Here is a 15006-nt window from a genome sequence, read left to right as displayed (position 1 = left end):
GCCTCTCTGACTGCCGCTTTGACTGCTTTAGACCTGGTCAGATAGTCTTCTTTTGCCACCCTGTTTCCTGTATGCTTGTAGGAAATAAAAGCTTTTTTCTTTTCCTTGACAAGATCCGAGATCTCTGCAGAGAACCACTGGGGCTTGTTCTTCCTCTGTCGTTTGCTTACTGTTTTTGTATAGCGGTTTGTTGCCTCATGCAAGGTGCATTTCAGGATTGACCACATAGCCTCTACATTATTGGTTTCAGCTTGGTTTTGTAGCGCCTGATGGACGAAGTCTCCCATGCGTTTAAAGTCAGTGCCCCGAAAGTTGAGGACCTTTGTTGCTGTGTTTGATCTAGTGAAGCCTATCTTGATGTTGAACCATACCATGTTGTGGTCGCTGGAGGCTAGTGTATCGCCTACCGAAACTTCTGAAACGCTTTCTCCGTTGGTGAGTATCAGGTCCAGTGTCGCCTGATCTCTGGCGGGCTCCAGCACCATTTGTTTGAGTCGCGCCCCTTTTATGGAGGTTAAAAGCCTTCTGCATTGCTGATCTCTCGGTTTCCCAGCTAAGGAATTTTGTTGAAGTATATGTCATGCAAAGACTTTCACGTGTATCTCAGAAGCCAACCAAAGTTGTTGAGGGTCATCTGATAAGAAGCCAGGCTCAGACTTGGTCAAACTCAAATACGGGATTCAAGACAAAGTTAGACAATTTCCTGCTGAACTGGAACGTACGCAGGTAGGCCTGGTTTCAGTTAGGACACTGGTCTTTGACCTAGGGGCTGCCGCGGGAGCGGACTGTTGGGCACGATGGACCACTGGTCTGACCCAGCAGCGGCAATTCTTATATTTTTATTGCTCTACTGTAAGTCAGTCACTGATGTGTGTTTAAGTAAAACACAATATGGAGACAATATTGCTCAGAAAAAATATACTAAAATTTATTTTAAATTCAAAAAATTATTATGAAAAACTATTATAGAAACATGATGGCGGATAAAGGCCAAATGGCCCATCCAGTCTGCCCATCTACAGTAACCATTATCTCTTCCTTTCTCTGAGATCCCACGTGCCTATCCCAGACTTTCTTAAATTCAGACACAGTCTGTCTCCACCACCTCTTCCGGGAGACTATTCTAAGCATCTAACACCGTTTCTGTAAAAAAAGTATTTCCTTAGATTACTCCGGAGTCTATCACCTCTTAACTTCATCCTATGCCCTCTCATTCCAGAACTTTCTTTCAAATGAAAGAGATTCGACTCATGCGTATTTAAACACTTCCACAGATTTGACCTTGTGCAATGATGGACCTTACAGTTGCCTGCTCATGTTCACTGGTGGAAGGTCACTAATCTGAGCACATTATTACATTTATTTAATCTGATTTATTTATATTATATTATATTCTTCAGAATTGTGTTTTGAATTTAAAATAAATTTTTGAGTGATATCCCTCTATCTTATTGTGTGTTACAAAATTTTTTCTAGGAATATATAATTGTCAATTTTGTCATGCTCTCCCATTTGTTTTGGAGTTATTTCATTAACTAAAAATTCATTTGCATATTTACAATGCATAAACATTTCTTTAGCAAATGTAGCAGCCATTTAAATTTTTTTGTGTCCTTTTTTTTTGTCGTTGCTGGGTATTCCTATCCTTGGCACCTGATGTTGTTTGTTGAATGTGTTTTCCAAAGCTGGAGCTGCATTGCCTGGAAGAGGAAGTGTGTTAGATCACTGCCAACTTTCCCCAGGTGCTCAGAGGAAAAGGGCAGGTGCCTGCAGTCTCAGTGTGCCAGGAAGGAAGGAACCCTATGTCTTTGCTATTTCTAACTTTTAACTTAGCCATTCATTTCTCTTCCTCTCTTTCAGACTGTGAGCATCAATAAAGCCATTAATACACAGGAAGTGGCAGTGAAGGAGAAGCATGCCAGGAATATCCTTTAAAGGGTGGAGAAAATGGGCAGGAAGACTGCCAAAACAATTGAAACAAGGCTGGTGAATGTGGATGTGACGCAGGGAATGCCAGTGTGCTGAATCGCTTTCCGTGATGCAGGAGGGTGTGGTAGTGTTACCTTAACAGGCAGCTTTGTCATTGTGTCCTTGTGGCCTTTGCTACATGGTCATCCAGGCACTGGCCCTGCAGAACTGTCCTCATTGCTCTGATCCTAGTGTTTTCCTCGGTCTGTAACAGTTGGGAACATCAGCTGGCAGCATTAGATCTGTGTTTGAGGAGGCTTCCCAATGTTGTTCCAAGTACTAGGTCAAATACTTAAGTAAAAGTAAAAATAAATGTGTATTTTAATAGTAAGTAAACAGATAGAGGGTCATAATCAAAACATACGTCTGTCCGATTGGGATGTGTAGCACTAGACGCCCAAAGTCGGTAGTCTGAAAATGCCCATTCTCGAAAAATACATCTAAGACAGTGGTCTCAAACTCAAACCATTTGCAGGACCACATTTTGGATTTGGAGGGTCTCAGAAAAAATGTCTTATTAAAGAAATGACAATTTTGCATGAGGTAAAACTCTTTATAGTTTATAAATCTTTCCTTTTGGCTAAGTCTTAATAATAATAATATTGTGATTTATAGCTAAAGAGACATACCATCAAGAAACTGTTTTATTTTACTTTTTTGATTATGATAAACATACCGAGGGCCTCAAAATAGTAACTATCGGGCTGCATGTGGGCCGTGGGTTTGAGACCACTGATCTAACACGATTTTCTGAAAAAAAAAATTTATCTGGACATCCAGGCTATTGCTCGTCCAGACCACTAGTACGTCTATCTTTATACCACATCCTCAACCAAAATTTCATCCAAGTCCCAAATGCCCAGAACAAGACCATTTGAATGTGGGAGGGGCCAGCATTGTGATGGCCGGGCCACCCAGACATGGCAACAGAGTAGTGGAGCAAAAGGGTGCCTCATAAACATCGTAAACAACAAAAGGAATTGACCCCAAAATATCCACAAAGAAGAAAATCCAGAGAAAACCAAAAAAAGTCTGTGGAGTGATGATGTTCCCAAATGGACTTAATTTGAAAGTATCAAAGTTCCAAAGGTACACTAAAATCATCCACATAAAATAATTCCATCCACATAAAAGTAAATCATCCACATAAGAGCCTTAAAGGACCTAGTCTGCTAGGGATACAGGACCCAACACGGTCCGCGTTTCGACAAAAAGTCTTCTTCAGGGGTCCCTGGGGGTCCTATAAAGGTGAATACGTGGGAAACAATTGTGTGGTGAACCGGAAGTGAGACACTGCTTGTACCAGAACTCCCTTATAAGATATGCTGAGCCCCAGAACACCCCCAAAACCTACTATGTCTACAACCCCAATAGTCCATATGGCTGCTGGTGGCACCTAAATGGCAGTAGAGCAGAGTTTGGGGAGGGGGGTTGGGGGGCTTATATGTTCTACCATAAATGTAGTGGTTAGAGTGGCTTATGGGCCTGGGTCGTCCTCTCTATGGTTCACTAGCCCACCCCCAGGTTATTTAAGAGACCTGTGTGTGGCTCTACTAGACTTCCTGTACTAGGTGCTGATGTTCTGGAGACTGGTATGTACATTTTTATTCCGATCTTTGCGGGGATGTGAGGGAGGTCAGTGAGTGGGGGTCTTTACTTTGTCTCTGCAGTGGTTATCTGGTCACTTTGGGTACCTTTTGAGCACTTATAAGTTCCGTCCAGGAAGTCTCATAAAACCATTGATTATACAATTGAGTGTAGGTCGGCCCACATCCCGCCCTAACCAGTCCTCCAAATATGCCCCTTTTAGCTCTGGGCACACAGCGGCATTCGGAGGCTTAAAAAGTCCCTGGATATGTCCAAAAAATAGATTTGATTATTGGCACTGCCGACTTGGGCGGGTGTTTTGATTGTGAGAACACATTAAAAAACTTACTGAAGTGAAAGTATAAAAGTTATTACATAATATAATACTTTTGCAACTATTCTAAATGGTTTTATCTGAACAATTTTATTGCTTTACTATTCAATCCACTTTGCTTTTAGTAAAACAATTTTTTTGAAAATGACTCGCTTGTGCAAATGCACTTGTGATTCATTAATCCAGCCCAGCTGAAAAGGTTTTTAACAGCTGCACTAGCAGAAAGTGGATTGTTTAGTGGTGTAGTGGGGGTGAACAGTGCCCGGTGCGGTGGCGCCCCTCTACTGACCCCCCCCTGCCGCACAGGCGTACCTCTTACCAGTACCTTTTTATCTTCAGTGCCCGTACCTTTTTAACTTTGGCAAGAACAGCCATAAAGTGGCTGCTCACGTTGGCTTCGGCACTCTCTCTGACATCACTTCTGGGCATGGGTCCCGGAAGTGACATCAGAGAGAGTGCTGAAACCGACACGAGCAGCAATTTCATGGCTGTTCTTGCCAAAGTTAAAGAGGTACGGGGGTGGGGGAAGGGAAGGGGTGTGCGTGCGGAAGGGGGAGGAGTAGGAAGGGGGGCAGAGAACAGGAGTGCCAGCGCCCCGAGGAAGACCGCACTCCCCTTATTATGTCACTGCTTCAGTCCAATCAAGCCAGGTTGCAGTATTCTTGATGTCTTTTTGGCTGGGTCTGCAGGTTTAATTGAGGGAACCTCTGAAACACTTCACTTCCATATGGCAAAGAAGACATCATTATTGTTATTATCGCCTGCATTAGAAGTAGTGCTGTCTAATTTATCACTTGCGTCTTCATCTTTATCTTAAGAACATAAGAACAGCCTTATTGGTCAGACCAATGGTCCATCAAGCCCAATAGCCCGTTCTCACGGTGGCCAATCCAGGTCACTGGTACCTGGCCAAAACCCAAGGAGTAGCAATATTCCATGCTCCGATCCAGGGCAAGCAGTGGCTTCCCCCGTGTATTTCTCAATAGCAGACTATAGACTTTTCCTCCAGGAACTTGTCCAAACCTTTCTTAAAACCAGCTATGCTCTTCGCTCTTACCACATCCTCTGGCAAAGCGTTCCAGAACTCTGAGTGAAAAAAATTTTCCTCCTATTGGTTTTAAAAGTAATTCCCTGTAACTTCATCGAGTGTCCCGTAGTCTTTGTAATTTTTGACAGAGTGAAAAATTGATCCATTTTTATTGTCAGGCTGTCCAATTACAAAGAAGGCTTTTACAAAGTTTATTTATTTATTGGGATATATTAACCACCTTTGTGAAGACATTCAACCATGGAAGTGTACAGGAAGACATAAAAACTTACAGTTTTGTTAACAGCATTTTTTGTTTGTTTTTAATGCAACTTTGTTTTTAAAATTATTATGAATGGCTTTGTTGTAAAAAAACAATAAAAAAAGGCAAGGTGGATGTCTTAACAACTACAAAGTTTTTATTGAAAACAACAGTTCCCAACAAGGATAAGAACAGTTTCGGTGTTTTGGCCAGTTTTAGGGTTGGTGCTAACTGTCAGTATTCAGTGACAGTAACCGGTTAAATGTTGCTTGATAATCTGTGGACAAGCTATTTAAATGGCTAGGAGCCTCTCCTGGCTCTTTAAGTTGCTTTGAATATCGATCTCAAAGTGTATTCCTTAAACACTGTGTTAATGACTGTCCAAAAGGGAGAATGGAGCTGTTAAAGTGGAATACATTAGGAGTGATGGGTCTCTGCAGGAGTGTGGGATGCTTCCTTTTTTCCTTTTTCCTTGACCCTAGCTTCACCGTGCATCCTAGGAACTCATCATGAGAAAGGTGCTCAGACCTTCTGGTCTGCCGTGAACCGCCTTCCACTGTCCAGCAATGCAGTTCTGTGCTGGAAATTCTGCCATGTCTTCCATAAGCTGCTTCGTGACGGACACCCCAGTGTAAGTATGTTCTATCATGCTCCATTATATATTTCCAGTACCAGTTTGTGGGTTCCCATCTGGCTAGTGTAAGGTTCTGACACCCAATGTTTGTCTAGTGCTACAGATATAGAGCATTTGATAAACTGAACCCCTGGCTTGAGGATTTGCTCTAGTTTTTACCAACTTTTTGAAAGAACAAAACCCATCTTCTACCCCACCCCCAACAAATAACTGCAGGGAGGGCAGCAGGGCAGGCTTCAATGCCTGAAGGCTACATTAAGGGCTTAAGGTACAAGAGACTGCACTCGGCCTCCATCGAGCCACAGGCCTCTTCTCAGTCACTCAACATACATATGTTCCTCCTATATATTAGTATTAAATTGAAACATAAGAATTGCCATACTAGGACAGACCAAAGGTCCACCAAGCCCAGTGTCCTGTTTCCAACAGTGGCCAACCCAGGTCACAGGTACTTGGCAAGATCCCATGGAGTAAAACAGATTTTCTGGTGCAATAGGTGAGACATTCTAGACAGTAGGATTATTTCCCCATAGCCACATGCTGCTGCAGAAGGAATCCACTCCAAATTTTTCACTCTGCCTCTGTTGTACTTCACTGGGCTCTCTAGCTCCATCTTCAGTTCTTTCCTTCTGATTGCTTTCCTGCAGGAGTGTTTGTTCTGCTGTCCCCATGTTATTATTTTAATTTGATGTAATTTAGTTCCCTTTTTGGGTAATTCAGTGTTTGGAGTGATTTTGAAGTTCTGCCTGCTTGAAAATTCACAGACTTCAGTCTGTAGCTGACAGGCCCATCCCACTGGGTACCTGTTAGCCAGCCTGCATTGTTTTCTTTGGAGCTCAGGGCCGTCCCTGAAGTGGTCTCACCTTCTGTTAATCAGGTGTCTAGCGCAGGCCGTTAGGTGGCCTTAGGAGGCTTGCTGTGTCTTGCAGGGTACCAACTGCGTTGTTGCGCCTCCTGGCGTACATCCATTGGTCCACAGGGGTGGAGGTGTAATCAGACATAGGAGTCTGACTGGAAGCCCGAAGATCTGCTTTGTAGAAGCATTCCCAGCATTGAGGCAGTGAATTTCTCATCAAGCTACAGTGAGAGAGCTGGAAGCAGGCTGCAGCACAGATCCTCTCAGGGCACAGTGAGTACACAGGCTGACAGCCTCTGAGAGACATTGGGGGAGGTTGAAAAAGTGGGGTTTTCAGTGTTTCTAGATGTTCCCCTGTGTTCCCCCTCCTGAAAAATCCTAAAATTGCCATTTTTAGAGTTTGGGATATATGAAAAATATTGCAATTTTGGCGTGAATTTTTTAATGGCAGCCATCTTGGATTTTTAGCAATCTTTTTCTAAAGTTCCTTCTTCAAAACTTTAAATTTTGCTTAGAAACCTGCTGGGATGGAGTCTTTAGACTCGCCTCATGTGGATTCTTGCCAGGATTGTGCAAATTTAGTGCCTTTAAAGCATCCTTGTGCCATGTGCTTTGTGGTGCAGTTGTGGGGTCTACAGTATCCAACTTAGCTTCTCCCTGGCTGAAGCAGGTGACCAAAAGCGGGATGGCCGTTGTTACTTTTGGGGCTCGGCAAGGCTGGTACTTCCGTCAGCCAGGTTGCGGACCCTCCGCAGGCTAAGAAATGCAAGTCATCTAAGGATGACTTTCTGCTCCAGGAGCTGGACACTTTTTCTAAATTTATGAAATTTTGGTAGTCAGAGTTTCAGAACAAGTATTCTCAATCTGCTTCTGTGGTGTCTCTTAGTGTTGTGGTGTCTTTGAGCACATCATTGCCTCAGTCTGCTGTGGCTTTTGCGCTACCTGATCTTGCTCTGGGGGACAATGATCTCTTGTTAGCAGGTACAGTGCTTCTAGAGGCTATGTGCTGGATCTGCGGATCCCTCTGGGGTCTTGGATTCTGTGGATGATTCTACTGTCCTGCACTTATTTAAGTTTGTGGCTCTGCTGGACCTTATTTCTGAGTCATTGCAGGAATTGAATTTAGTCACTCAGCCGGCTCTGTCCACTTCTTCCTCCTGGCTATGTGGTATACGCACTCACTCAGCTACCTTTCCTTGGCACCCTTATATGAGTGTTCTGGTCTCGGAGCAGTTTGACTCTCCGTAGGGCTCTCTGAAAATTACTAGAGCTATGTCCCACTTTTATTCTCTGGCACAGGAGTGTCGGAAGCTTTTGGGTCAGCCCAGGTGGATTCTTTGGTGGTACAAGTGACTAAAGTGATAAAGGACATGCAGGACTGTTGGGTGGATGTGGTCCTCAGGAAACTTTTTGATGCAGCAATTTTTGATATCGAAGCTCCTTTGGCAACATCCTTTGTGGCACATGCCTGTCTCTCTCAACTGTGCACCCTGGACAGTGAGGCAGTGGATCCCCCTACTCAACTTCTGATGGCTGGGACAGATTATATGGCAGATGCCTTGTGTGGTCTCATGAGAGTGTTGGTGAAGGTGTCGGGGAACTCCATCTCTGCCCACCGAATGCTCTGGGTTCGACAATGGGCTGGTGATTCCACTTCCAAGGCTACATTGACTAAGCTGCCTTTTAAAGGACAGTTATTGTTTGGCAAAGGGCTGGATGACCTTATGGATTCTGTGATAGACCCTGACAGTAGACCCAGACCCTCCAGGGATTCTGGTCACTCTAATTTTTGTGGCTCACGGCGTTCCAGACCGTATACAAATAACATGTCGCAGAGATTTTCACAGGGCTCCCGATGAAGATTTACTGGCTACAGGTGTTTCCACCCTTCTACCTCCTGTTCTGCAACGTCTGTAGAAAGGCTCAATGACGCCAGGCTGAGGGATACCCCTCTGCGCATAGGGGGCCAGCTCTCAGCGTTTCTTTGTGCCTGGATGCACATTATGTCCTACCAGTGGGTCTTGGACATTATTCGGTCGGGTTACAAGCTGGAATTTGCTCAATATGATAGAATAGTTGATATCTTCAAATGGAATCTCTCCACTAGCCTTTAGTTTGCTGATTACCAAACATGGTTAGAGCAGCCAACTGAGAACTAAGGAAGCCAGGGCTCAGATCCCACTGATGTTGCTTGAGAGCTTGCACAAGTCACACAATCCTGCATTGCCTTGGATACAAAACTTAAAAATTATAAGCCCTCCAGGGACATGAAAAATACCTACTGTACATAATGTAACTTGCCTTGAGCCATTACTGAGAATGATATGATGTAAATCCAAGATCCAGTACCAGATGAACTTAAGTACATAAGAATAGCCCTACAGGGTCAGACCAATGGTCCATCAAGCCCAGTAGCCCGCTTCCACAGTGGCCAATCTAGGTCCCGAGTACCTGGCCAAAACCCAAGGAGTAGCAATATTCCATGCTACCGATCCAGGGCAAGCAGTGGCTTCCCCCATTTCTTTCTCAATAATAGACGATGGACTTTTCCTCCAGGAACTTGTCCAGACCTTTCTTAAAACCAGCTACACTATCAGCTCTTACCACAACCTCTGGCAATGTTTTCCAGAGCTTAACTATTCTCTGAGTGAAAAGATATTTCCTCATTTAAAGTCTATATACCCGCAATAATCCAATGCTTCCAGACGATTTTAAATCTGCCAATTTGAATCTTGGAGTTTATCCATAATGATCAATTTGTTGATTTATTTATTGGGGTAGGAGTTAAATTACTGACATATCTCAATGTTTATTTAATATTTATATCAATGACCTGGAAGACGGAATATCCAGTGAGATCATTAAGTTTGCAGACGACACAAAGCTATGCCGGGCAATCAGATCGCAGGAGGATAGCGAGGAACTCCAGAGCGACTTGTATCAGTTAGAGAAATGGGCAGAGCAATGGCAGATGAAGTTCAACGTGGAGAAATGCAAAGTAATGCATTTAGGTAGTAAGAATAAGGAATACGAGTATAGAATGTCAGGCGCAACTCTGGGTAAGAGCGAACAAGAAAAGGACCTGGGTGTACTGATAGATAGGACCCTGAAGCCGTCGGCACAATGCGCGGCAGCGGCAAAGAAAGCAAACAGAATGTTAGGCATGATAAAGAAAGGAATCACGAGTAGATCGGAGAAAGTCATAATGCCGCTTTATAGAGCAATGGTCAGACCACACTTGGAATACTGTGTCCAACATTGGTCTCCCAACCTAAAGAAGGATATAAAACTGTTGGAGAGGGTGCAGAGATGAGCAACGAAGTTAATAAGAGGTATGGAGAACTTGGAATATGAGGAACGACTCAAGAAACTGGGACTGTTCTCCCTTGAGAAGAGGAGGCTGCGAGGGGACATGATCGAGACGTTCAAAATGCTGAAAGGCATTGATAAAATAGAGCAGGAAAATAAATTATTTACATTGTCCAACGCGACACGGACAAGAGGACATGGTTTGAAGCTAAGGGGGGACAAGTCCAGGACAAATGTCAGGAAGTTCTGTTTTACGCAGCGAGTGGTAGACGCCTGGAATGCTCTCCCAAAGGAGGTTATTAAGGAATCCACTGTGCTGGGATTCAAAGGCAAATTAGATGCACATCTCCTTATGAGAGGCATAGAGGGATATGGGTGACTAAAACTACATCAGGTGTATACCTGACTGGGCCTCCGCGTGTGCGGATCGCCGGACTCGATGGACCATGGGTCTGATCCGGAGATGGCAGTTCTTATGTTCTTATGTTAATGTTTTCCATATATCCATCAATATTCTGTTTCTTTATATTTTCTAGGCATATTGATGCTGAGAACATGAGATAAATTTTTGAGGGAAGGGTGGGTGGGGAGGGATTAATTTATGTATTTATGATGACATTAGTAAGAAATTCAAGTGATGTGTCAATTTTTTAATGATGTGATATTGTGTACTTGTTGTAAGTTGATAAAATGAATAAAGAATTGGGGGGGAAAAAAAGAAAAGATATTTCCTCCTATTGATTTTAAAAGTATTTCCCTGTAACTTTATGGAGTTTCCCCTAGTCTTTGTAATTTTTGATGGAGTGAAAAATCAATCCACTTGTATCCGTTCAACTCCACTCAGGATTTTGTAGGCTTCAATCATATCTCCCCTCAGCCGTCTCTTATCCAAGCTGAAGAGCCCTAACCTTGACTTTCCTGCCAAAATTCAAATTGGTGGACTTCAGAGCATACCCTGAAGATAGTCACAGCATGGTGGCTGAAATGTCGACAAAGACGCAGCAAAACCTGGAAACCTGCAACAAGCACAATGCCAGCTGCAGAAACCCTGAGAGAACATCTAGCCCTAACCTTTTTAGTCTTTCTTCATACGAGAGGAGTTCCATCCCCCTTTATCATCTTGATCGCTCTTGTAGTGCCACTATATCTTTCTTGAGATAAGGAGACCAGAATTGAATGCAATATGAAACACTACAAATGTCTCTCAGAACCTACAGAGCAATTCCAACATGCCATAATAGCAGTAACTTCCAGAAGTCACACAAGCACCTACAGTACCTAAAAACATCGTAGTGACCACAAAAACATCAATAAACCTACTGGAAAATTTAACAAACCAGATTGGGTGACCAGAGAGCTGGAATGAGGACATATGCTAGATGTAATTTACTTGGATTTCAGCAAAGCCTTTGATACAGTTCCTCATAGGAGGCTGTTGAACAAACTTGAAGGGCTGAAGTTAGGACCCAAAGTGGTGAACTGGGTCAGAAACTGGCTGTCGGACAGACGCCAGAGGGTGGTGGTTAATTGAAGTCGCTCGAAGGAAGGAAAGGTGACTAGTGGAGTCCCTCAGGGTTCGGTGCTGGGGCCAATCCTGTTCAATATGTTTGTGAGTGACATTGCTGAAGGGTTAGAAGGAAAAGTATGCCTTTTTGCAGATGATACCAAGATTTGTAACAGAGTAGACACCGAAGAGGGAGTGGAAAATATGAAAAAGGATCTGCAAAAGTTAGAGGAATGGTCTAATGCCTGGCAACTAAAATTCAATGCAAAGAAATGCAGAGTAATGCATTTAGGGATTAATAATAGGAAGGAACCGTATATGCTGGGAGGAGAGAAGCTGATATGCACGGACGGGGAGAGGGACCTTGGGGTTATAGTGTCCGAAGATCTAAAGGCGAAAAAACAGTGTGACAAGGCAGTGGCTGCTGCCAGAAGGATGCTAGGCTGTATAAAGAGAGGCGTAGTCAGTAGAAGGAAGAAGGTGTTGATGTCCCTGTACAGGTCATCTGTGAGGCCCCACTTGGAGTATTGTGTTCAGTTTTGGAGACCGTATCTGGCGAAAAACGTAAGAAGACTTGAGGCGGTCCAGAGGAGGGCGACGAAAATGATAGGAGGCTTGCGCCAGAAGACGAATGAGGAGAGACTGGAAGCCCTGAATATGTATACCATAGAGGAAAGGAGAGACAGGGGAGATATGATTCAGACGTTAAAATACTTGAAGGGTATTAACGTAGAACAAAATCTTTTCCAGAGAAAGGAAAATGGTAAAACCAGAGGACATAATTTGAGGTTGAGGGGTGGTAGATTCAGGGGCAATGTTAGGAAATTCTACTTTACGGAGAGGGTAGTGGATGCCTGGAATGCGCTCCCGAGAGAGGTGGTGGAGAGTAAAACTGTGACTGAGTTCAAAGAAGCGTGGGATGAACACAGAAGATTTAGAATCAGAAAATAATATTAAATATTGAACTAGGCCAGTTACTGGGCAGACTTGCACGGTCTGTGTCTGTGTATGGCCGTTTGGTGGAGGATGGGCAGGGGAGGGCTTCAATGGCTGGGAAGGTGTAGATGAGCTGGAGTAAATCTTAACAGAGATTTCGGCAGTTGGAACCCAAGCACAGCACCGGGTAAAGCTTTGGATTCTTGCCCAGAAATAGCTAAGAAGAAAAAAAAAAAAAAAAAAAAAATTTAAATTGAATCAGGTTGGGCAGACTGGATGGACCATTTGGGTCTTTATCTGCTGTATCTACTATGTTACTATGTTAAAGCAGATCAATCATGCAGTCAATGCTAACAGGATACCATGTCTCTTTCAAACATGCAGAACTTAGATCTTCACCCAGTATAGAATAAGTAACCATAATATAAAAACAGAAATAACAATTAAACCGAACCCCCAATAAGTTAGATTCGTCATACAGTGCAACACCAGAGAAAGAGAAAGCAATGTGTGTCCCTCTATACTGTGTGAAATATAATGATAGCAGACTGACATATTCCAACCAGTACATTATAAATTAACAAATACAAATAAAACAAAACATGGAAAATTATACCATTTTATTGGACTAAATGTATAATGTATTTTTCAATTAGCTTTCAGAGGCTAAAACCTCCTTCCTCTGGTCAGGACAGTATACTGCTACTAAGGTATCTTGTCCTGACCTGACCTGAGGAAGGAAGTATTGGTCTCTAAAGTTAGTCAAAAAGGTATTAAAATGAATCCAATAAAAAGATAACACCTTATTTCCATTTTTACTTATTAATGTTTATTAACACAGCTACCACACTGCTTTATATTAAAAATAAAATTCTGTTTCTACCTGGCTATTTCTTTTCAGTTGTGTTGGTACCAGTCTCTGGTTTCCAGTATCTCTCCTTTCACTTCCCTCCTTCCATCATCTCTCTCTTTTTGTCTCCCCTGCCAATATCTGCCCTCTCTCTCCCCTGTTCTATCCAGAATCTGTCTTTTCCCCATTTTTTATACAGCTTCCCCCCCCCTCTGTCTCCCCTTCCATCCATATCCTTTAAAAAAAAAAAAAAAATTATTTAATAATTTTAATGCAATAATCTCAGTACAGCACACAATTAGTATTAAGTATAATTCATAGGCTTAATAAACTAATAAAATAATGCATCTTATCAATACTACAATTAAAACAATCCCAATCCCTATCTCATCCCCCCTCCTAGGAGACCTGGTTCCATAACCATAGGGGTAGGATAATTCTTTCATAGACTTATTTTTCCAGTTTAATATAACTCTCCCATATATCATTAAATTTTGCCCATTGATTAGTTAAAAGGGCCGAGAGTCTATAGTTTTCACACACTATTCTTAAACGTTCCTTCACATCTCTTAAGGTAGGTACATTTAGCATATGCCATTGCTGAGCTAGTGTCAATCTAGCAGCTATGAACGCCAAGTCCAAAAGTTTAGATTGAAAAGGTGTTAAATCTTCTATTTTTACTCCTAACAGTGCTCTTTCAGCATTCAGCTTACCCTTCCAACCATATCCATCCAGTGTCAGCAACCTTTCTTGTCTCTCCCACACTTCCATCCAGCATCTCCCTTTTCACTCCCATCTCACTTTTCACTTCCATCCAGCATCTCCTACCCTTGTCTCTTCCCCACACCATCTGCCCCCTCTCTCCCTTTCCATCAGTATCTCCTAGTGTCTTCTCCTTCTATACCTCATCAATCCCTCCAGTGTCTTCCTTTCTCTCTTATTGCCTCTCCCTTTCAACACATCTCCCTCCTTTCTCTCCCCTCTTCCATCCAGGCCTCTGTCGTTGCCCTCTCTCTTTCCCCTTCAATCCATATTTTCCTCCTGTCTGTCTCTCACCTTCTATCCAGTGTTGACCACTTCTCTTGTCTTTCCCTCCACTTCCATCCAGCATTTCCCCTTTCACTTCCCCTTCCATCATATCCCATCTTTGTCTCTTCCCTACACCATCTTCCCTCTTTCTCTTCTCTCTTCCATCTAGTATCTGCCCTCTGTTTCCCCATCCCCTTCTTGAAAGCATCTGCCCCTTCTCTCCCTTTCCATCAATATCTCCTAGTTTCTCCCCTTCCATACAGCATCAGCTGCCTCTCTCTTTCCATCCAGTGTCTTCCTCTCTCTCACCTCCTCCCCCTTTCATCTTATCTCCCTCCTGTCTCTTTCCCACCTGACAGCCTAGCTGTTGTTGCTGCTTCTTGTGCCAAGCACCAAGAGAGCCCTTCCCCTTCTACTTCCCATGGCCACCCCAGCCACTGCTGACGCTTCTCTAAATGATCAGCAGCAGTGGCAAAACAGCCTACCTCGCTCTCCTCAGTCCGCACAGCTGCCAGTCACGCCTCTCCGATATCCGCTTCTGGTTCTTGGGCGGAGCCAGCAGTTGATCATACTGAGGCTGCGAGTGTGGCCAGCAGGAGAGTGAGGCAGCCTGTTTTGCTGCTGCTCATGTAGAGAAGTAGTAGAAGCAGCCAGGATAGTGATGGGAGGGAGGTGGGGAAGTGCTGCTTCTGCTGCATGGGGTCTTCAAA

General features: G+C 43.4%; 1 protein-coding gene across 6 annotated transcripts in view; it reads left to right on the top strand.

Annotated features, from left to right (window-relative positions):
- The window catches only part of HIP1 (huntingtin interacting protein 1), a 180735-nt gene that overhangs the window by 38757 nt on the left and 126972 nt on the right, over positions 1 to 15006 (top strand). For 2 of the 6 annotated variants that reach the window (XM_033921606.1, XM_033921605.1), the window contains exons 2-3: positions 1861 to 1924; positions 5667 to 5809. In XM_033921606.1, coding sequence (XP_033777497.1) covers positions 1861 to 1924; positions 5667 to 5809 — 207 coding nt within the window. Of the gene's footprint in view, positions 1 to 1860; positions 1925 to 5666; positions 5810 to 6741; positions 6942 to 15006 lie in introns of those variants that run through there. The other 4 variants (XM_033921610.1, XM_033921607.1, XM_033921609.1 and 1 more) reach the window with 3 other exon arrangements.

Source organism: Geotrypetes seraphini, chromosome 15 (assembly GCF_902459505.1).
Source record: "Geotrypetes seraphini chromosome 15, aGeoSer1.1, whole genome shotgun sequence".
Classification (NCBI taxonomy): Eukaryota; Metazoa; Chordata; class Amphibia; order Gymnophiona; family Dermophiidae; genus Geotrypetes; species Geotrypetes seraphini.
The sequence above is the reverse complement of the archived record's forward strand: the minus strand, read 5'-3'. Positions and strand labels throughout refer to the sequence as shown.